The 22,580-nt window shown below is 44.9% G+C and overlaps 1 protein-coding gene across 5 annotated transcripts in view; it reads right to left on the bottom strand.

The window, feature by feature from the left end:
* The window catches only part of LOC143923633 (sulfotransferase 1C4-like), a 168,924-nt gene that overhangs the window by 4,372 nt on the left and 141,972 nt on the right, over positions 1 to 22,580 (bottom strand). For all 5 annotated transcript variants that reach the window (XM_077447435.1, XM_077447438.1, XM_077447434.1 and 2 more), the window contains 2 exons: positions 3,956 to 4,081; positions 2,516 to 2,613 (listed from right to left, as the gene is read on the bottom strand). In XM_077447435.1, the coding sequence (XP_077303561.1) occupies positions 2,516 to 2,613; positions 3,956 to 4,081 (224 nt within the window). The remainder of the gene's footprint in view (positions 1 to 2,515; positions 2,614 to 3,955; positions 4,082 to 22,580) is intronic.

Here is a 22,580-nt window from a genome sequence, read left to right as displayed (position 1 = left end):
GTGCAAATATCGCAAAACACTATGTGACTAAATCACAATAAAATTCCCAAAAATAATAATAATAACATTGAATAAAAAATATGATAAAAAGAGTCCATAAAGAAATACAAAAATTCAAATAAATGTTCCAGTGCTATTCAGTAGCTCAAACATCCAAACGTGGTGATGTGTGTAAAAAAAACTATGCCGTGTAGACACCAATGCAAACGTGATTCACAAAGTTAGAAAAGGCAATCCACCTTCAGTGCTCCACCAGTGCACCCCCGTTTCCCCCAGCCTCTCACCTCAATATAAGACCCTCAGGGTCAAACCCACTTGTGGGGGAAACACACATCGCCACGTTTGGATGTTTGAGCTACTGAATAGCACTGGAACATTTATTTGAATTTTTGTATTTCTTTATGGACTCTTTTTATCATATTTTTTATTCAATGTTATTATTATTATTTTTTGGAATTTTATTGTGATTTAGTCACATAGTGTTTTGCGATATTTGCACATTTCATGTCATTTGTATGTATCACACTAGATATAGGTGATTTTGCACTTTCTTGCACACATTTGTGTTTTGCATGTGTATGAAAGCACAGTGTCTTGCTATATTTGCACAGTATTAATTATTGATTATAGTTAGTTTATTTATTTACACTTGATAGGTGTTTTAATATTTAAAAGGAGGTAGCGCTACATATATTTTTTTATATATTTGACTAGATAGTGTGGAGAGCATTATTTTATGTTAGCAGCTTCCTTCAATATTTGATTTATTATTAGGGTAGGGAGTTTTAGGATTTCTTTTTTGGGGTTGTGCGCACTAGCACTTTATTTTATAGTAATACTGGGAGGTTAGTGGGCTTCTCAGCATACTGGCCCCTATGGTGCATATGTACCCTTAATAGAGAAGTTAGAAAGTAAGCCTCTGGTGCAGAGACGGATGTGACTGGCTCCGTGTTCTCTGTACATCACTGCAGTATATGTCAGAGCTATATAAATGTATAATGTGTGACTGTGGGGGGGGCGACATTAGAGTGTAAGCTCCTACGGTGTAGTAGAGACTGATGTAACTGGCTCAGTGTTCTCTGTACAACACTGCAGTATAGGCCTGAGCAATATAATGTATAATAATAATAGTGTGTGACTGTGTGGGGGCATTGGAGTGTAAGCTCTTCTGGTGCAGTGGCTGCTGTGACTGGCTCAGTGTTCTCTGCCCAGCACTGTTTTTATTTTTTTGTCAGAGCTATATAAAAATACAATAATAATAGAGTGTGACTGTAAGGGGGGGGGGCATTAGAGTGTAAGCTCCTCTGGTGCAGAGGCTGCTGTGACTGGCTCAGTGTTCTATGCATAGCATTGTGGTATATGTCAGAGCTACTGTATATAAAAGTATAATACCAATAATGACTGAATGCGGTGGGACGTTAAAAGAGAAGTATGTTTTTTTTTAAATAATCATACTTACCTAGGTGGATGGAGCATCCGACTGATGCTGTATCTGTCCCCCGGCGTCTCTGCAATGAGAACCGAGCCACTGAACACCGTTGATGGCTCATTTCTCATAGAATCCCTGAGCGGAGAGATGCTGCCTGTCAGTCAGTGTCTCTCCTGCTCTGATCCTCCGCGCTCATTGGAGCGCTGAGCTGTGGGGGGGGGGGGGGGCGGGAAGCGGCCGCCTCAGCAGCTCGCTGAGACTGCCATCAATCAAGGTACCTGGCGGATCCAGACTTCGGAATTCGGGGTGACGCGCTGCCTGGACTGATCATGGTGACGTCAGCAAAGAGCCTACTTCAGACCGCTCACCGCTGAAAACGGATCACAGGAGTGCAAAACAAATTGCACTCCTGTGACCCAGAGGAGAAGCCCAGCCTAAAAAGCTCAGGCTGGACTTCTTCATTAAGCTCAATGCAGGTTTTCTTTAAAGTATAGAAAAAAAATAATGTGGCAGTCAGTTCATCCAGAAGGGGATGGAAAGCACATCCGGTTCATCACCAGTGAGGCAAGGCTACGGTGGCCTATGGATAGCTTTCAAAGTCCAGCTCTCCGGCGTAGATGTTAGAAAAACGCCTTACTGGCCTGAATTGGAGATCATCGAGGAGTGCGGGGGTATGCTAGAGTTGGCATACGTTGACGCGTTTCGTACAATAAGACGTGTACTTCGTCTGGACATTGCATGAACGTCACCCACTCTGGTGGTTTTAATACCGCCCTGGCTGGAGTGGCCAGTTATTTGTATTTCACCAATAAAGCTTTATAAAAGACTTTAACTACATTGTGGCTTTTCTTCTCTTTGATTGCTTTCTGGTGGCATTCCTTTGCCGCAATTTTATTTATTTTTCGTATACCTAGTTCATTGCTTTCAGGGAGGTATACCGTCTAATTGACGAACCGGTGGTTTTTGTTTTTGATAATTGTATTCAATCAAATGTGTGTTCCGTTTTTTTCTTTTTTCAATCGTTTTCCTTTAAAGTATCCTGTTATCCTGGCTTTATTCCATTTGGTTGTATTTCCCCCGACTCACCTTGGCGTTCTTCTCCAAAAAAGATGGTGGCAGCAGCTTTATCGGCATATGTGTTTTTAGCAGACGAGGGGATGGCATGTTGGCAGCGGTTTCCACTCCTGAAATATATGACACATTGTCACCTTGCTAATTATTATACAGGATTTATATAACGCTGACAGATTACGCAGCGCTTTACAACATTGGGGCAGACAGAACAATTACAATACAATTCAATACAGGGGGGAATCAGAGAGCCCTAATTAGGCTGATTAGTCCATCTAACTCGGCCTTGGTGTCTGGATGAAGCAGAACAAAGTAACAAAAAAAAAAAAAAGCTTTCTACAGCTTAAGGTGTATTTACTATCAACAAGAAAAAACAAACAAATATATTAAAGCTTACTAGATGTAGGGGCTGCATTTGTTTTCTAATACAGCCGCAGCCCCCTGCAGTATGCCTTTTTGCCACAAGATGTCCTCAGTCTTTCAGGTTAAATGACGTCCACAGTCATCCAACCATGAATTAATGTGTTCAGTGTAAAAGGAACGAGGCGGCAACCCTACCGGGTACTGAGCGCCAGTGTTGCCAACTGCCAGTAAACTTCCTGACAGTTTGTAAAAATCTGTTTTTTTTTACAACTGCCAGTAAATATCAGGGGCTAATAATTTCATGCTTTTTAAGTGTAAAGAAAATTACTTTGTTATAGGTGTTGTCGTGTGTTTCCATATCATGTTTATACTGTTCAAATATTCGCTGTGTTAGTTTTCAATAGGAGTTCTGTAATTCCTCAAGTTGCACGTGAAAAATGTGCTCCGCCAGTAAATTTATATATACACATACCACCGTAACCTGGCTCTATACACCACCCTAACCTGGCTCTGTATACCACCCTAACCTACCTCTATATAACACCCTAATCTGGCACTATATACCACCCTAACCTGCCAGTATACTACCCTAAGATCACTTGACGTCGATGTGTGGTGGGTGCCAGATATAAGATCCACCCTAGGTTCCAAAAGCTCTAGGTACGCCCCTGCTCCCAGTACAAATCCGCTTCCCCTGCTGAATTCCCCCAGCACAAATGCCCCCCCCCCCCCAAAAAAAAAAACAGCACCTCTTCTAGCACAGATCCTCTACCCTTCAAATCCCATTCATCTCCCCCCCCCCCCCAGCTCAAACCCCCCCTCCCAAAAATGCCCCCTCCTAGCACAAGTCCCCCCATTCATCTCTAATAGCACAAAACCACCCCCTCCAAAAAAAAATCCTGTCCCAGCACAAATCCCCCACCCCCATAAAAAAACAATGTCCTCTCCTAGCACAATTCCCCCAATTCATCTCTACTGGAGAGTGGGAAGAGAGGTGAAATGTTCTGAATGGGGACCCCAAACCCGACATTGGATTCCACTTGAGCCAACTCCCTGTATGGCCACAGTTGTGTTGTACATCACATGTATTACCTGGTGGTATTGGTTTGATGTTCAAGTCTAGGAAGGGGACTTTGATAAAGCAGGGGGCCCGCATGCTCTGCTCCACATCGCCCTGTAATAGGATCAGGTCTGCGATCTCTTGCATCCACGTGGTACCTTGGAAAAAAATAAATGGTTATGCTTTGTCAGCCTGCCATAGACTTACAGGTATCTCTATAGGAATGACAACCAGGGAGACACCTACCCACCTTCAAGTGCGTATTTGGACCAAAAAGACTGTCCCCATTAAAGACCTGATGACAGTGCACTAGATTATACTAAACTTTGACCCTTTCTCACTCCTGTAATGAAGTATCAGCAAAATCGTCAGCTTATAACTCATCTCCAGCCGAAATGTTTTTTTAGTCTTGGACAGAGACGAGGAGGGTTAGAACAGAGGTCAGCAACCCTAAATTTGCACCACAGTCACACAAAATCCCCCTAATGTGTTTGTTTTCTATGATCATCAGTGACCATAATGCAGTATCAGCAAAATACAGCATTATGGCCATCATAGGAGGAAAACATATTACTGGAATTATTGGCGATGGTTGTATGAATGCTGGAGGCATTTGTACAGCGTATTCTTTTATAAATATACCCCCTTATGCCCTGTACACACAAGCGGACTTTTCAACATCCAAAGTCCGAAGGACTGATTCCGTCAGACTATTCGATCGTGTGTGGGCTGCAACGGACTTTTGATTCACCAAAGTCTGACGGACTTTAGAATATGGAACATGCTTCAAATTTTTCCGACGGAACTCCGCCGGACCCGGTCCCTTCGAAAAATTCGCTCGTGTGTATGCTATTCCGACGGACTAAAACCGACGCTAGGGCAGCTATTGGCTACTGGCTATGAACTTCCTTATTCGAGTCCAGTCGTACGTCATCACGTTCGAATCCGTCGGAGTTTAGTGTGATTGTGTGTGGCCAAGTCCGCTCAGCCGAAAAGTCCGTCAGAACTCTGTCGGAACTCCGGCAGAACTCCGGCAGAACTCCTTCGGAAGTCTGTCGGACATAAGTCCTCTCGTGTGTACGGGGCTTAAGTGTTTTGTTCACTACCATTAGACAACTGACATGCCAGTGAACAATAGTGTTTTGTAGTCTTACTTTTTTTTTCAATTTTTGCACTAATTGTATTGCTAATGGCTAATAATTAAGAAATATTAAGTGAAACTTGCCATCACTGATATAACCATGAGTGCAAAAATTGGTAACTAGTGAACACAAAACATGCCCAGCCTCAATGCATGCCATTCAGACCTCAGATGATCAGACCCAATGCATTACCTTCAGACCACAGATCATCAGACCCAATACCTGCCCTTCAGAGCTCAAATCATCAGACCCAATGTATGCTCTTCAGACCCAGAGGCGTAACTAAAATCTTCAGGGCCCTGATGCAAGGTGTTCTGCCTGGCCATGGGGGCGCTGTCCCTTCTGGCAGGCATGGTAACACATTCTGGTTGGGTGCTTTAGGTTATTTTCTCTCTGAGTCAGCCCAGTGGGTGTGTTTTACTCTTGCTGTGCTTTCTGGGAGAGGGTACTTAAGATGTCACGTGTTTTCCGGGTTCCGCTCCAGAAGTATGTTCTAAGTGCATGGTCCTGGTCCTCCTGACCAGCCACCAGTATGCCTCTGGCCTGGGGTGTGGATCCACTCGACTTTACGTACCCAGTACGCCTCTGGCCTGGGGTGTGGTTCCACTCGACTTTAGTCCGAGGCGAGGAAACTAAAGGAACGATTTTGCGGTGGTCCAGTGCCGTCTCAGGTTGTGGAGAGGACCAGCAACGTCGAAGTTATCCAGGGGAGGACTCTTCGGGAGAAGGCCACGCAAGGGTTGGCTTTCCAACAAGAGCCTGGTAAAGCTGAAGGACCTAAGCGAATCCAATCCAATCACCAGACCAGCTGCAAGATACTGGTACCACATAAGTGTTCTACAAGTATTCAAGTTTCCTTACACGTGTTCTATAATCAAGTCTGTGGCAGAGACTTGTTCTTGACACAAGCACCCTGTTGGCTGCTGGGCCTGGTGAGAGAAGGACTATCCAATTAGGGTGAAGATCCAGCTGTGAATGGCTATTCTCTGGATTTATTTAAGTAAGAGAGTTTTCCTATACTGTCTTTGACATTAAGACCCCTTTTACACCACGCTGCCCATAGCGTCAGGGGTAAGACGGCGCTATTTTTAGCGGTGTTTTGCCGTCGGATTTGCGGCGCATTTCGGCCACTAGCGGGGCGCTTTTACCCCCGCTAGCGGCCGAGAAAAGGTTAAAACCGCCAGCAATACGCCGCAAAAGTGGCGTTTTGCCGCCAGTATTATAGCGCTGCCCCATTGATTTCGGGCTTTCACACTACAGACAATGGAGAATCCGTCGGAATGTGTCCTATCGGACCGTGTTGTCGGATAATCCGACTGTGTGTGGTATGCATCAGACTGTTTCCGTCGGAATATCCGTCGGACCAAATTTTACAACATGTTGGAAATATTTTCCGACCAACTGGTCCGATAGGACATACTCCGATCATGTGTAGAGAATTCCGATCGGACAAAGTGCCACGCATGCTCAGATCAAATTCCTACATCAAAGCTATTGGCTACTAGCCTGAACGTAGTCCCATCGTAACGAAATTACGTCATCACGTTCTGAAAGATCGGATATTTCGACAACTTTGTCCGACCGTGTGTATGCAACAGTTTCGGACAGGATCTGACGGACAGAATCAGACGGACAAAATCCGACAGATTTGGTTGTCGAAATGTCCGACCGTGTGTACAAAGGCTAAGAGTACCTGGACTTTCCTCCTAACCCTCTGATCCTGTACTGAGAGATTGTTTGTTAACTACGTTTTTGGAAATAAAAATCCCTTTAAGCGGATCTGTCGTCAGTCTCTATAGTTCTTGGGCCATCTACCATGGGAAACCCCTGAATGCAAATCGAGGTGAAGAAGGTAACGGTAAGCCCATTAAAACCAGCTGCTCCTTCGGGAGTCAGTGCTACAGAGATATATATATAGATATATATATATATATATATATATATATATCATTACATAGTGCGGATTCCCCCTTACATCACTGTCCCCAGAGAGCCTCCCCTAACATCGGGCTCCTCAAAGAGCCTCCCTACTTGCATTAGGATCCCCAGAGAGTTCCCCCGTCCTTACATCAAGATCTCCAGAGAGCCCCCCCTTTACATCAGGGTACCCAGAAAGCCCCCCCTTACATCAGGGTCCCCAGAGAGCCCCCCCTTACATCAGGGTCCCCAGAGAGCCCCCCCTTACATCAGGGTCCCCAGAGAGCCCCCCCTTACATCAGGGTCCCCAGAGAGCCCCCCCTTACATCAGGGTCCCCAGAGAGCCCCCCCTTACATCAGGGTCCCCAGAGAGCCCCCCCTTACATCAGGGTCCCCAGAGAGCCCCCCCTACATCAAGGTCCCCAGCGAGCCTCCCCCCTTACATCAGGGTCCCCAGAGAGCCCCCCCGTACATTAGGGTCCCAGAGAGCCCCCCCTTACATCAGGATCCTCAAAGAGCCTCCCTACTTGCATTAGGATCCCCAGAGAGCCCCCCCCCTTACACCAGGGTCCCCAGAGAGCCCCCCCCCTTACATCAGGATCCCCAGAGAGCCCCCCCCCTTACATCAGAGTCCCCAGAGAGCACACGCTTACATCAAGGTCCCCAGAGAGCCCCCCCCCCCTTACATCAGGGTCCCCAGAGAGTCCCCCCTTACAACAGGGTTCCCAGAGAGATCTCATTACATCAGGATCTCCAGAGAGCCCGCCCCCCCTCTTACATCAGGGTCCCCAGAACACAGCAGGACTGTGGATCTGTGTATGTAAACGCACCGATGCACGTCCTGTCAGTGGAGAGCAGACCGATGGTGTGTTCCCAGTACAGAGGAACACCGATCAGTCTCCTCCCCTTGTGAGTCCCCACCCCCCACAGTTAGAATCACTCCCATAGGGAACATATTAACCCCTGCAGCGCCCCCTGGTGTTAACTCCTTCCATGCCAGTCACATTTACATGTAAATGTGAATAGTCCCAAAAATGTGTCAAAAGTGTCCAATGTGTCCGCCATAATGTTGCAGTCATGAAAAAAATTGCAGATCGCCACCATTACTAGTAAAAAAAAAAAATGCCATAAATCTATCCCTTATTTTATAGATGCTATAACTTTTGTACAAACCAATCAATACACGCTTATTGCGATTTTTTTTTTTTTTACCAAAAATATGTAGAAGAATACGTATCGGCCTAAACTGAGTAAAAATTATTTTTTTTTTTTTTTTTTTTAAATGGGATATTATAGCAAAAAGTAAAAAATATTGTATTTTTTTTTTCAAAATTGTCGCTCTGCTTTTGTTTATAGCGCAAACAATAAAAACCTCAGAGGTGATCAAGTGGGAAAAAAAGGACGTCAATTTTGTTTGGGTGCAACATCGCACGACCGCGCAAATTGTCAGTTAAAGCGACGCAGTGCCAAAACGCAAAAAGTGCTCTGGTAAGGAAGCGGGTAAAATCCTGTGGTTAAACAGGTGCACTGCAAATTCTGGGGACATTGTAGAACTTGCCAAGCATTTTCCTCCAATTGTTCCCCCCTCTGAATTTGATGCACTGCATACTGAATTTATAGAATACCAAGTGACAGATTTTATTGATCCTGAGACTCAACACTTAGGATTCTTTTTGGAACATTGTAGGACAAAGCTGCAGTATCGATCCGGACAATCTGAAAGTACCTAAATTCCCACATCTGGTTACATTTGCAAAAAATAATATGCTTTCCCTTCCCCATGGGACAGCTGAGGTTAGAATGTGTGTTCTCTTCTGTAAAGTTAATGAAAACTGATCATAGGAATAAACTTTCCACTCCAATGTTGGAAGGACTGCTGTCAGTAAAGTGGCCCAGGAAAGATTACTCAGCACATGATTGAAAAGGTTGACGTTACAATGTATGACCACAAGGTTGAAACTTTCTCAAGCCGTAAACACAATAAGCCACTGTGTGTCTTCTGCCGCTGGCAAGGACAAAGGTGATCTGGCGGGTGGTGGTGGTGGAAGAAGAGGAATAACTACAGAAATTTGATTCCTTTCTGATGTAATTGTACAAAACATTTTAGACAGGAATATTCTGTTACATTTAAATTATTTTCTCACATGGATTACTGTTGTGCAGGGGCGGACTGACAACTCATGGGGCCCCCGGGCAATGGAGATTATGGGGGCCCCAGGCGATCAGAGATTATGGGTCCACACAGTATACACATATACAGTATACAATCACACAGTATACACATACATGTACACACAGTATACACAGACATGTTTCTATTATCTGAGAAGGTACCGGAGAGGTGGGGCAGCTATGATCTCAGGATTTTTAGACCAAAAGTATGTCGGTAAGGGATAATTCAGACACAGATGTAAAAAAAAAAAAAACACAGATTTTTACATACTGTCCCTGGCTTTACTGAGGCTGGCCACCCTGATGGGGCCCCCTAGTGGCCCAGGACCCTCGGGCAGTGCCCGAGTGGCCAAATGGTCAGTCCGCCCCTGCTGTTGTGAAAACGATGGGGATAACTTTTTGTCTCCACAAAAGATGCTAAATGCATCTTTAACCAGTTCCCGACCAGCGCACGGCGATGTACGTCGACAGAATGGCACGGGCAGGCATATTGGCGTACATGTACGTCCAATCTTCAATGCCGCCCTGCCATCGGGAGCGCGACGTCGGCGGTGCGCTCCCGCGCTGGTCGGGAGCCCCGTGAGTCCGGTCGCGGGACCCGCGGACTCGATCGCCGCGGGGATACCCGCGATCATCTCACGGGACGGCTGAATGGAGGAAATGCCGTGTAAACAGCATTTCTCCATTCTGCCTAGCAACTAGTGACGCTGATCTCTGCTCCATGTGATTAGAGCAGAGATCAGTGTTCACTAAATGAAAGCCCAACCCCCCCACAGTTAATAACACATCCCTAGGAACACTTAACCCCTACACTGCCACCCACTGGTTAACCCCTTCACTGCCAGTGTCATTTACATAGGAATCACTGCATTTATATAGCACTGATTGCTGTATAAATGACAATGGTCCCAAAAATGTGTCAAAAATGTCCGATGGGTCCCCCACAATGTCGCAGTCACAATAAAAATCGCTGATCGCCGCCATTACTAGTAAAAAATAAAAATAAAAAATTATTAATAAAAATGCTATAAAACTATCCCTATTTTGTAAACGCTATAACTTTTGCGCAAACCAATCAATAATCGCTTATTGCGATTTTTTTACCAAAAATATGTAGAAGAATACGTATCGGCCTAAACTGAGGGAAAAAAATGTTTTTTTATATATTTTTGGGGGATATTTATTATAACAAAAAGTAAAAAATAATGCGTTTTTTTCAAAATTGTCGCTCTATTTTTGTTTATAGCGCAAAAAATAAAAACCGCAGGGGTGATCAAATACCACCAAAAGAAAGCTCTATTTGTGGGAAAAAAAAGGACGTCAATTTTGTTTGGGAGCCACGTCGCACAATCGCGCAATTGTCAGTTAAAGCGACGCAGTGCCGAATCGCAAAAAGTGCTCTGGTCTTTGACCAGCAAAATGGTCCGGTCTGTAAGTGGTTAAAGGGGTTGTAAAGGTAAATGTTTTTTCACCTTAATGCATTCTATGCATTAAGGTGAAAAAACATCTGACACTGCCTGCCCCCCCCCCCCCCCCCGTTTTACTTACCTCACCCCTCGAAAGTTCCGCGCTCGTCCCCCGACGTCCTTTCCACCATTCAGCCTGGCCGCTGATTGGCTGGAGTGGATGGATGGAAAGCAGCGCAGCCATTGGCTCGCGATGCTGTCAATCACATCCACTGACGCGGAGCGCCGGGGGGCGGGGCTGTGTGATACAGCGAGCGGCTATAGCCACCGGCTGTATCGCGGGAGCGCGCCCGCAGATGCTTCTCACCATGCGAGGGAGCTCGCATGAACGTGAGAAGTACCTGCGGGAGGAAGCCGAGACAGCCGCCGAGGGAGCAGAGAAGAGCAGAAGAGCAGGTTCGGAGCCACTCTGTGCAAAACGAGCTGCACAGTGGAGGTAAGTATAACATGTTTGTTATTTTTATTTATTTATTTTTATTCACTTTACAATCCCTTTAATAAAAATGGTAATTTTGCTTCAGGTTTTTGGAAGCTGTTCGTCACTGTTAGGAAAGTTTACACTTGTATTGTCAAAGGGACAAAAATTACATATGTAGCATTAACCCCCGAAGGAGCTGCTGGTTATTTTTGGGCTTACCATTACCTTCCGCTTCTCCTTGTGACACGTCTAGGGGTGTCCCGTGGTAGGTGGCCCAGTAACTTGAGACTGACAATAGATCCACTTGAATGGATTTTATTTTGCAAACTCAGACAATTGAACAGTCTTTCAACTTGGGATCAGAAGGTTGGAGAAGAGGTTCAGGTACTCTGAACGTCAAAGTCCAAAAATGTTGAAGAACTTGCTTACTTTGACTGCATCCAGAGAATAGCCATTCGCAGCTGGATGATCACTCAGGTTGGACAGTCCCTCTCTCACAAGGCCCAGCAGCCAACAAGGTTCTTACTCAGGAACAAAGTCTTTATCACTGACGTTGTTACAGAACATGTAGGGAAACTAAGCTGTAGAACACTTGTAGGATACCTGGATCTTTCAGCCTGCTTGGTGATATCCACAAGACCGGATTCTCTTGGTTACTTCATCCCTTCCAGGCAGTTGTTAAGAAAACCAACCCGTACATGGTATTCTTCTAAAGAGTCCTCCCCTGGAATGCTTGAAGTACAATAGGTCTCTCCCAAACCGGAGACGGCACCCAACCACCTCAGAATCCTCCTTTAGTTTCCTTGCGTCGGGCTAGCCAGCCCCGAGACATTAAAGTCAGGTGGATCTGCACCCCAGGCCATAGCCTTCCTGGGGGCTTGTCAGGAAGACCAGGACCATGTAATCAGCACTTCATACTGGACCGGAACCCCGAACCACGTGACGTCGGCATCTTAAATACCCTCTCCCAGAGGGCACAGCGAGAGGACCACTCCCACTGACCTGGCTCCGAGACAAGAGTAATTTAAGCACCTGACCAGACCATAGTTACACGCCTGCCAGAAGAGACAGTGCCCCCTGTGGCCAGGCTGAACATTTCACAATCCAGTCAGACTGATGCTGAAGTCCAATTTAGACAAATTATACCTAAACCAAACTGCAGTTTAGGCAAAGTTTAACTTGCGCATGCTCTTCAGGAGCCCGTCGCTACACATATATTGACAAAATAGCAGTTGTCAGTGGAACTGGAGGTGAAGCCAAACCTTCACATGGGGGCGCCTGTTCCATTGTCCACTGCTGCAAGGCTGAAGTACATTCTTTCTCACTTTTGTAAAAATACATTTCTATTTTGCCAGTTATGTTGAAAAGACTATTTGTTTTTACTGCTGTCTGTGACAGTTAGCGAGAGTTATCCTCTATTTTTGTCTTATTTACTTCTATCACCAAAAGAACAGAACAGGAATAGAGGTGAACGTTAAAAATTTTGTGTGACCATGTCCTCGTAGGACATCCGGTTCCCCTGGTCAGCAGCGCTTGTCTGTGAGGAGGAAGGTCTTAAGCCCTTGTACACACGGTCGGAGAATCCGTCGGAATGTGTCCTATCGGACCGTGTTGTCGGATAATCCGACTGTGTGTGGTATGCATCGGACTGATTCTGTCGGAATCTCCGTCGGACCCAATTTTCCAACATGTTGGAAATATTTTCCGACCAACTGGTCCGATCGGACATACTCCGATCATGTGTAGAGAATTTTGATCGGACCAAGTGCCACGCATGCTCAGATCAAATTCCTACACCAAAGCTATTGGCTACTAGCCTGAATGTAGTCCCATCATAACGAAATTACGTCATCACGTTCTGAATGATCGGATTTTTCAACAACTTAGTCCGACCGTGTGTATGCAACAGTTTCGGACAAAATCCGACGGACAAAATCCGACGGATTTGGTTGGCAGAATGTCCGACCGTGTGTACAGGGGCTTAATCATCTCCAGATCATCTCATGTGAGCAGGCACAATCCTGCATAGGCGATTATCTTTTTTCAGTAAAGTAGTCAATAACATCTGGTAAGCAGTCACTTTTGGCCACCTAGGCTATGGTGAAGGATCATGTAGAAGGTGTTGGAGACATTCTTCTATTAAAAAGATCTGTCGTCGTTTTTTTTGTGTGTTGGAATCACAATTACTCTTGAAGAATCTATATATTGGGACGCTTTTTATTTTTACTTTGTAGTATCTGGTGTCTCCAGGGTGTTTTGCATGGACTTTTTGTTTTTTGAAATATGAATTCTTTAATTATCACAATGGAGTCAAGTATGGATCACTGTATAAGTTTGATTTGCTGAATAGTGGTGAGTAGTATTAATAGAGGTTTCAATCAATTTTGCAATTAATAGCGCCCCCTATATATTATTTATCTATTGAAAAGAATCAACTTTCTTTAAAAATCACATTTTGTTGCTTAGTCTGAAATGAAGACAGTGAGTTTTCCTTTTATCCAGCTGTATTTACTCATAGCATCCAAGTGAAGGATATGACACCAATATGTCAGAAAATAAAGCAAAAACTGAATCGGTGAGTTGGAAACAATCACACATACCCTTGTCATAGTTGCCAACATTGTAAAAAAAAAAATCTGGCCACTTTTTTGGCAGCGGGCGGAGTCGTGGTATAATTAGGGGGCGGGGAATGCGTTTCTAGGTGTGGCATAGGAAAGGTAAAAATTCGGGCGTGGTTTGCGTAAAATAGTGGGCGTCGCTTACATTGGGCGTGGCTCAAAGGGGTGTGGTTAGAGTCTGAGATGAATGTGGGATGGAGAGGGAAAGGAGGGGGGTGGAGAGAGGGAAAGGAGGGGGGTGGAGAGAGGGAAAGGAGGGGGGTGGAGAGAGGGAAGGGGGGGAGAGAGAAAGGAGGGACAGCAGCCCCCGATCCTACACCACAATAGCAATATGTGGTTTCCAGAGTTTGACAATCAGCAGATAAAGATACTCCAAATACCTGGTGTTAGCGCTTCAATCATCCCGGCGCCATGAGTGTTATGGTGTCAGGATGATTGAAGCACATTATTTCTATTATTACATTGTAATATAAAATGAAATCATTCAACTCAGCATAATGCAGAATCAGTGGGAGCCCTGAGCGCGTCACTAGCCACGTTGCCTGCCACCAGATGCCATCAGGTGTCCCAAGCGGAGTCTGTCCTTACATCAGGTGCCCCATCAGAGGTACCCTCCTTACATCTGGTGCCCCTCTGACATCCACAGACCGCCCCCCCACATCCTGCACAGACCTGCCCCCACATACTCCACAGACCGGCCCCCACATCTCCAGACTGGCCCCCGACATACCACTGGCCCCCAACATCCACAGACTGGCCCCCGACATACAACTGGTCCCCGACATCCACAGAATGGCCCCCCACATCTACAGACTGGCCCCCACATCCACAGACTGGCCCCCACATCCACAGACTGGCCCCCACATCCACAGACTGGCCCCCACATTCACAGACTGGCCCCCCACATTCACAGACTGGCCCCCCACATCCACAGACTGGCCCCCCACATCCACAGACTGGTCCCCACATCCACAGACTGGCCCCCACATCCACAGACTGGCCCCCACATTCACAGACTGGCCCCCACATTCACAGACTGGCCCCCACATTCACAGACTGGCCCCCACATTCACAGACTGGCCCCCACATCCACAGACTGGCCCCCACATTCACAGACTGGCCCCCACATTCACAGACTGGCCCCCCACATTCACAGACTGGCCCCCACATTCACAGACTGGCCCCCCACATTCACATACCATGACTGTCACTGGCCCCCGACATCCGACTGGCCCCCGCCCCGACATCCACATTGTAGAATGGCCCCCGACATGCCGCCGTTGCCGCTCGCAGACATTTAACTGTGGCGCTGCCCACCGCCCTTTACACTCACTGACACAAACACACACTAGCAGCGGGGGTGGGCGGCGCCACAGGTGTAGACCAACTTCTGGTCTTCTTAAAAATGGCGGCCGGCGGAGACATTCAATTTCCCGGGACAAACCGAATTTCGCGGGACATTTCCCGGGACAAAATTAATTCGGGACAAATGTTCTAATCGCGGGAATGTCCCGCAAAATTCGGGACAGTTGGCAACTATGCCTTGTCAGAGTCTAAATGTGCAACGTTAGTAGAGACATATCCTAACAGATAGGAGGGCCGAAATTAAATCAAAAAAGGTGGTTCACCAAAATACTGACACAAAGACAGGGGCGGACTGCAGGCACTCGGGCACTGCCTGAGGGCCCCATGCCCATAAGGGGCCCCATCAGGGTTGCCAGCTTCAATAAAACCAGGGACAGTATGTAAAAATCTGTGTTTTTTTTTAAATCAATCTATTGCCCGGGGGCCCCATAATCTCCTATTACCTGGGGGCCCCATAATTTCCTATTACCCGGGGGCCCCATAATTTCCTATTATCCGGGGGCCCCATGAGTTGTCAGTCTGCCCCTGCACAAAGGGGTGGTTCCTTTTTCAACTCAGTGCTTCTGTTTGAGTTTCTTTTTTTTGGAGACATGTTGGTGTTTTTGGCTAAAACTGCATCAGTCTTCATTTTTTTTTTTAAGGGGGAGTGATTCTCTTCTATACCCACTGCAGGTGACAAAAAGATGGGTTATAGTAACCCGCTCTAAATATTTGTAGTGCCCTGCTCCTAATGGGCAGACGCTATTATTTTTAAAAATTTTGTTGTATGAAGCTGCAGTTTGGCTCAGGTAAAATTTCTCCTAAAAGTTCTGGTTTCTGTGCCGGTCCAGCTGGGTTGCACTGGTTCCCACTTGACCGTAGGTTTCGCTGTCACCGCCGGTAAGTGTGGAAATGCAGCAGGCTGGATGTATTGAATACTACCGCTTGCTCGGAAATAGCCCAGTGGGAGTGTCTTCCCTGCTGTGCATTCTGGGAGAGGGTATTTAAGGTACCGACACCATTTTTGGTGGTTCTCTTTCCGGGGTCCGCTATCCTGACCTCATGGCCCTCCTGGCCTGGGGTCTGTGTCGCATGGTTCTGCGCCTCGGGGCCGGCTGGCCCGAAGCCTTGCAACTAAGAGGGTAGCCCCAGAAAAGTCTGGGGCCCTACTGATCCAGGGGTGGTCCTGTGCTGTCACGCCTGCGGGGAGAAGCCAAGAAAACTGGAGGATCCAGGGGAGGACTTTTCTAGTGTGCAAGGCTGGTGTCTCTGGAGGAGCCTGGAAACTCAGTTAGAGGACGCAACCCGGTTCAACACCCATACAGTATCGCCGGGTCGGCTGAAAGAAACTGGTACTGTATGGTAGTTCCTCAAAACTCTCAAGATTTCTTAGTTTAATTGACAAGTCTGTGGTAGAGACTTTGTTGAGCATCTCATCGGCTGCTAGGACAAGTGAGAGGGGCCTACTCAGTGACTGCTGGATCCAGTCTGTGGAACTGTTTATCCTCTGGATCTGACCAATATCTCTAACCCGCAATTACTAGGTGCCTGAACTCCCCTTTATCCTCTGACCCTCTATTGAAGGACTATAAATGTAAAAAAAAAAGGACTAAGTGTCGGATTCATCATCATTTGGGCGACTTTCCAACGGGACCCCTGTGACGGAGAAGTGAGCAGGTGAGGTAACGGTAAGCCCAAATAAAACCAGCAGCTCCTTCGGGGTTAGTGCTATATATTTAACAAATATTCTTTTATTTTTGATCTTGAAATCTCCTCTATATTACATTGTTTTATTTGTTTGTAGCATAAATACAAAAATTTGCATTATCACCTGTAAAAAAAATCCAAGCCGTGACCATTCAAAGTAGCAAAACCATAGCTCCCAACTGTCCCCGATTTGGAGGGACTGTCCCCCTTTCCTCTTCATTTGTCCCTCATTTTGGTCTGATCTATATAACTGTAAAATGTACTATTTATCTTTCCAAAAAAAGTGTTTCCCAGTGCTAAACCACACCTCCCAACTTTTTGAGATGGGAATGAGGGACACCTATCAGCAAAAGCGTGCAGACATAGGACACACCCCCTGCCACGCCCCCTTAAAAGGAGAATTGTAAAAAAAACAAAAAAACAAGATTGGTTAAACGCACAAGTGCTTTTTTACCACTACTATTCCTTTATATTGGCTTTTGGCATTTACAAATGCAGCAAATTAAGAAATAAGATGAAAGGTTTAGTGCTGAAAAACACTTTTCGATAGATAAAAAGTGCATTTTAAAAACATCTATATAGATCAGACCAATGAGGGACGAATAAGGAGGACAGAGGGACATTGCTCCAAATCAGGGACAGTCCCCCGAAATTAGGGACAGTTGGGAGCTATGCTAAACATTTCAGACAATTTCTAAATTGCTGCATTCAGAAATTTTAAAAGCCAATATAAATAGTAATAGTAGTAGTTTTTTTTTTTTTTTTCTTTTTTCTTCTTTCGCATAGAGAGAGAAAAGGTAAAGAAAACACTGGTATAGGAATAAGGTAGAAAGGGAAAAAGAGGAAAGGGATTATTAAATAAGACACGTAGAATACACATAATGGATGTTAAAAAAAAAAAAAATCAATAGATAAATATACAGAAGTTAAATACATAAGAAAAAAGGCACATCGGATAGAGGACACAAAAAAATGTAAATAAATACATAAAGTGCACATACAAGGGAAACTTTAATTGTTTTAATCAGTCACATAAATTAAGAAACAAACTATATTATAACACATTCACTTCACATATAGGGAGGAGAAACCCTATACAGAGGTCATGGGATTTTAATTCCCTTTTGTTTTTTATTTAATTTTTTTTTATTTATTTTTTCTTCTTCCCGGAGAGGGGAAAGGGGAGTAGAAGGAAGGGACAGGAGGTGTTAGGGGGCGCCAACCTCTAGAGTGGAAATATATAAGAAATGAATTGAATTTAGTATGTTTAAATCAGCACGAAAATTGTTTGTAATAAGCAAATAGAACATGAGAGAAAATAGTTAAATCGGAGGTCCACCCTAAAGTGGACCTTCCGCTCATTGGAATCCTCCCCCCCTCCGGCGCCACAATTGGCACCTTTCAGGGGGGAGGGGGGAGGGGGGTGCAGGTATCTGTACAGAACAGGTATCTGCACCCACTTCCGGCGTAGATTCTGCAGAAGGTACGCCCCTTTCCGAAAGTGCCCCGCTGCCTGCTGGGAAACACACGGATCCCAGAGACAGCGGGGACCATCCTTATTGCACAGCGCGACTCGCGCATGCGCAGTAGGGAACCGGGAAATGAAGCCGAAAGGCTCCACTTCCTGATTCCCATACCCAAGATGGTGGCGGCAGCACCCGAGAGACGATCGAGAGATCGGCTTCGGGTGCCGACATCGCGGGCGCGCTGGACAGGTAAGTGTCATTATTTTAAAAGTCTGCAGCTGCAGTATTTGTAGCTGCTGGCTTTTAAAAACAAAAAACGGCGGAACTCCCGGCGGACCCCCGCTTTAATAAAGATTGAATTATAAAAAAAATCGTAATAGTAAAAAAAGCACTAATCATTGGGTTTAACTAATAATTTTTTTAACCACTTGCCACCCAAGCCAGTTCTGACGCTTCTTTCCTACATGTAAAAATATATTTTTTTTTTTGCTAGAAAATTATTCAGAACCCCAAAACATATATTTTTTTTTTTTTTTTTTTAGCAGAGACCCTAAAGAATAAAATGGTGGTCGTTTCAATTTTTTTTAAGTCACATGGTATTTGCGCAGCAATTTTTCATGCGTAAATTTTATAGGAAAAAAAAAAAACACTTTCACATTTTTGCTAGAAAATTATTCAAAACCCCAAAACATATATATTATTTTTTTAGCAGAGACCCTAAAGAATAAAATGGCGGTCGTTGCAACTTTAATGTAACATGGTATTTGCCAATTTTTATAGGAAAAAAAAAAACACTTTCACATATTGCAAAAAAACAAAAGCACAAATATTTACCCCAATGTTTTGTATAATTTGAAAGAGGATGTTATGCCGAGTAAATAGATACCTAACGTGTCATGATTTAAAATTGCACACACACATGTGGAATGGCGCCAAACTTCGGTACTTCAAAATCCCCATAGGTTACATTTTAAAAATGTATAAAGTTTACCAGTTTAGAGTTACAGAGGAGGTCTAGCACTAGAATTATTTCTCTCACCCTAGCGATTGCAGCGATACTTCGCATGTGTGGTTTAAACGCCATTTACATATGCGGGCGTGACCTACGTTTGCGCTCGCTTCTGTATGCAAGCACTTTTATTCCTATTACAAGGAATGTAAACATCCCTTGTAATAGGAATAGGACATGACAGGTCCTCTTTACGGAGAGTATCTGGGATCTACAAGTCTCTACATCGCTCCTCTATGCTTTAAAGCCTGAGATCAAAAAATCAAAAAAAGAAATAAATACAATTTTTTTAAAAAGCGATCCCAGGTTTCCCAGCAAAAAAAAGGTAGTGCTTACATCTGCCGGTGCCGGAAGTGACGTCATGACATCGCTTCCGGCCTCCAAGGGTCATAGAGTTGGCTGGAGACATCTGGTCCACGGCCAGCTCTATGGTAAACCGCCGCCATTGGCAGATTCATTTTCTGGCTCCCCGATCGCAGGGGCAAGCCGGGAGAAGCTCCAGAGGGCGGTGGGAGAGGGGGGGACAGTATGGTGGCTTTTACATTAGAGGGAATCATCTGCTGAAAAAATAAATAGATATCTGGATGATGCCGGCAGCTTTAGTCCTCTTTAGCTACCCTGTTTCCCCGAAAATAAGGCCTAGCGTGATTGACGGTGATGGCTGCAGTATAAGCCCTACCCCCCAAATAAGCCCTACCCTATTTCCCCAAAAATAAGCCCTACCCCGAAAATAAGACCTACAAGGACTTTAACTAGTGCTTATTTGGGGGGTAGGGCTTATATTGCAGCCATCACCGACAATCACTCTAGGTCTTATTTTCTGAGAAACAGGGTATCACCACTTCGGGACATCATATGCCATCAGCCTGTGGAAGTGGTTAAATTATTCTCCTTTAAGGGGACTTATTATGCTTCTGCAGCTGGCTCTGCAGAATGCTGGGAAATGTAGCCCCAGCATTGTCACATGCAATACCTAGGTGTGCATGTATAATTATTTGCAGAGCTATTCAACCTGCGAGTCTGCACGTACCTTAATACCGTGCAAATGTCAGCAAAATTGAACGTTACTAGGTCATAGTCTCTCCAGGGCGGATGTTTTTCATTGATAAGAATAGCATGCATCAGGAAAATACTGCATTATGGCCACCAGATGGCGATCATAGTAATTTATTATTTCTTTCCTATGATCATCAGTTCCACCTAGTAACCATAACGTGATATAGTCCTAATTCACACTCTTCTATATGAAGAACAGCATTCAACCTGGAGAAAGGAATAGCCTAATAGCATTTGCTTTAACTGTCAGTCACACAGAATCAACATACAGTACATGAAGAATCGCAGGACGAATAGATCTGTCAATTTGTTATAAATACACCCCATAGGGTGTGGCATGCGGTGTGGGATGGCGCCCCCTACAGACCCAATCCAGGACATTAAAGGGACCAGAGAACATTACGTCACTGCAATTTTCAACGGTGAAAATGGGTAGGAAAGTAAAAGGTTTTTGAGAAATGACGGTGCTGTTTACTGTATCTTGGCCAAACCTATAAAAAAATAAAAAAAAACACAACACCGCCTTTATCACTTATTTTTTCCTAAAGTGACACTTTGATTTTTGTTTATTTGTTTATTTGTTTTTTGTTTTTTATTGTTTTATTATCCATTATTCTTTTTGCACAGCAATGCCCAATGGAAAGTTCCATGCTGAGTCACGGCGGCAGTAAGGAGAGATCGATGGCCTCTTTGCATTGATTTCACAATGTGGGCTGTTTGTATTTCATAAGATCACGTTGCATCTCTTGTAAACACAATCCTTTTATTACAATCATAATCCTACTCAGCTGAGATCAGCCAGGATCAGCATTGTGAAGATATTAGTGGTCGATGAATCCCAACCGATTGAATTTCAGGGACAATTTCATGAGATTTAAAGTTTTTTTATTCAATGGTTTAAGAAGAAAGTAAAGCATAATGGAGCTTGCACTCTAATGCCCCCCCCCCCCCCTTCACACACACATTATTATACATTTGTATAACTGACATATACCGCAGTGCTGTACAGAAAATACTGAGCCAGACACAGAGTCTCTGCACCAGAGGAGCTTACACTCTAATCATGTCCCCCCACACACACACACACTATTATTATTGTACATTTATATAGCTCTGACAGATACCACAGTGCTGTACAGAGAACACTGAGCCAGTCACATCATCCTCTGCACCAGACGAGCTTACATTTTAATGTTTCAACACAGTCACACACAGCGCCATCTTTAATATTGATTGGACCCTGGGCAAAAATTTTCTTGGGCCCCCCCCCATGCAATTTCACTCTCCACCTGCTCTGAGACATACAATAAATGGCAACTAGACTTAAAATCAGTTTACTGTATCAGATCAGGCAGCAATTGTGATTGGTTGCCAGCGGTTACAGCATATCATTAATGATTACTGACTGGTTGCTAGAGGTTACAGAACACATTATGGCTCACTGATTAGTTGCTAGAGGTTACAGCACACATTACGGCTCACTGATTAGTTGCTAGAGGTTACAGCAAATTATTTATGCTTGTTAATTGGTTGCTAGAGATTACTGTACAGTATTACTGCTCACTGATTGGTTGCTAGAGGTTACAGCACATCTTCTCCTCACTGCAGGGAGGCATGATATACATATGAATGCTACCTTTATTTACATATCAATACTACGGCCATAGCTAATAAAAAATAGTTATTTACATGCATGTAAACACAGGGTCTGCAGGTGAGTCATCTGTATACAACAATAGGGCAGAGCCAGGCAGCATTAGCACCAGCACTTCACACTGAGATATCAGGACACAGCTCAGGACTAAAACTTCAAAGGACAAGGGAATATAAACTTGCATAGTTGGCAAGTATGAGGCAGCTGCTTTGGGCCCCACAACAATGACAGGGCCCAGGGCAGCTGCCCCTTTTGCCCTGCCTTAAAGACGGCCCTGGTCACACAATTATTATACATTTATATAGCGCTGAAATATTCCATAGTGCTGCACAGAGAACACTGAACCAGTGAAATCAGTCTCTGTGTATACAAGGGTTCTTCAAAGGTTTCCACACTTAAAAGGTTTAAAAAAAAGTGTGTGTAGCACCCTCTGCCATAGGTAAGTGCTAGCATAGGATATTTGCTAGGGAAACAGTCAGCACAGGTAAATTTAGGCAGGCCTATGCTACAAGCTAGGCCTGTTTGTTTTGATCTGGGGGGCAGGGAGTGGTTAGTGTAGCAGTGGGTGTGACCACCTGTACTTTTGTTCTGAGGCGCCTCCCCTGCTTCCAGGGAGAATGTTCTGGAAGAGGGGCAGGGCCTAGAACTGGAGGCGTGGCAGGCAGCTCATGTGAGAAGCCCTGACCAA

The sequence above is a fragment of the Lithobates pipiens genome, unplaced genomic scaffold (genome assembly GCF_037356315.1).
Source record: "Lithobates pipiens isolate NorthernLeopardFrog02 unplaced genomic scaffold, aLitPip1_a1.2 Scaffold_22, whole genome shotgun sequence".
Lineage (NCBI taxonomy): Eukaryota > Metazoa > Chordata > Amphibia > Anura > Ranidae > Lithobates > Lithobates pipiens.
Note: the sequence above shows the minus strand (reverse complement) of the source record. Positions and strands in the feature narration are given on the sequence as shown.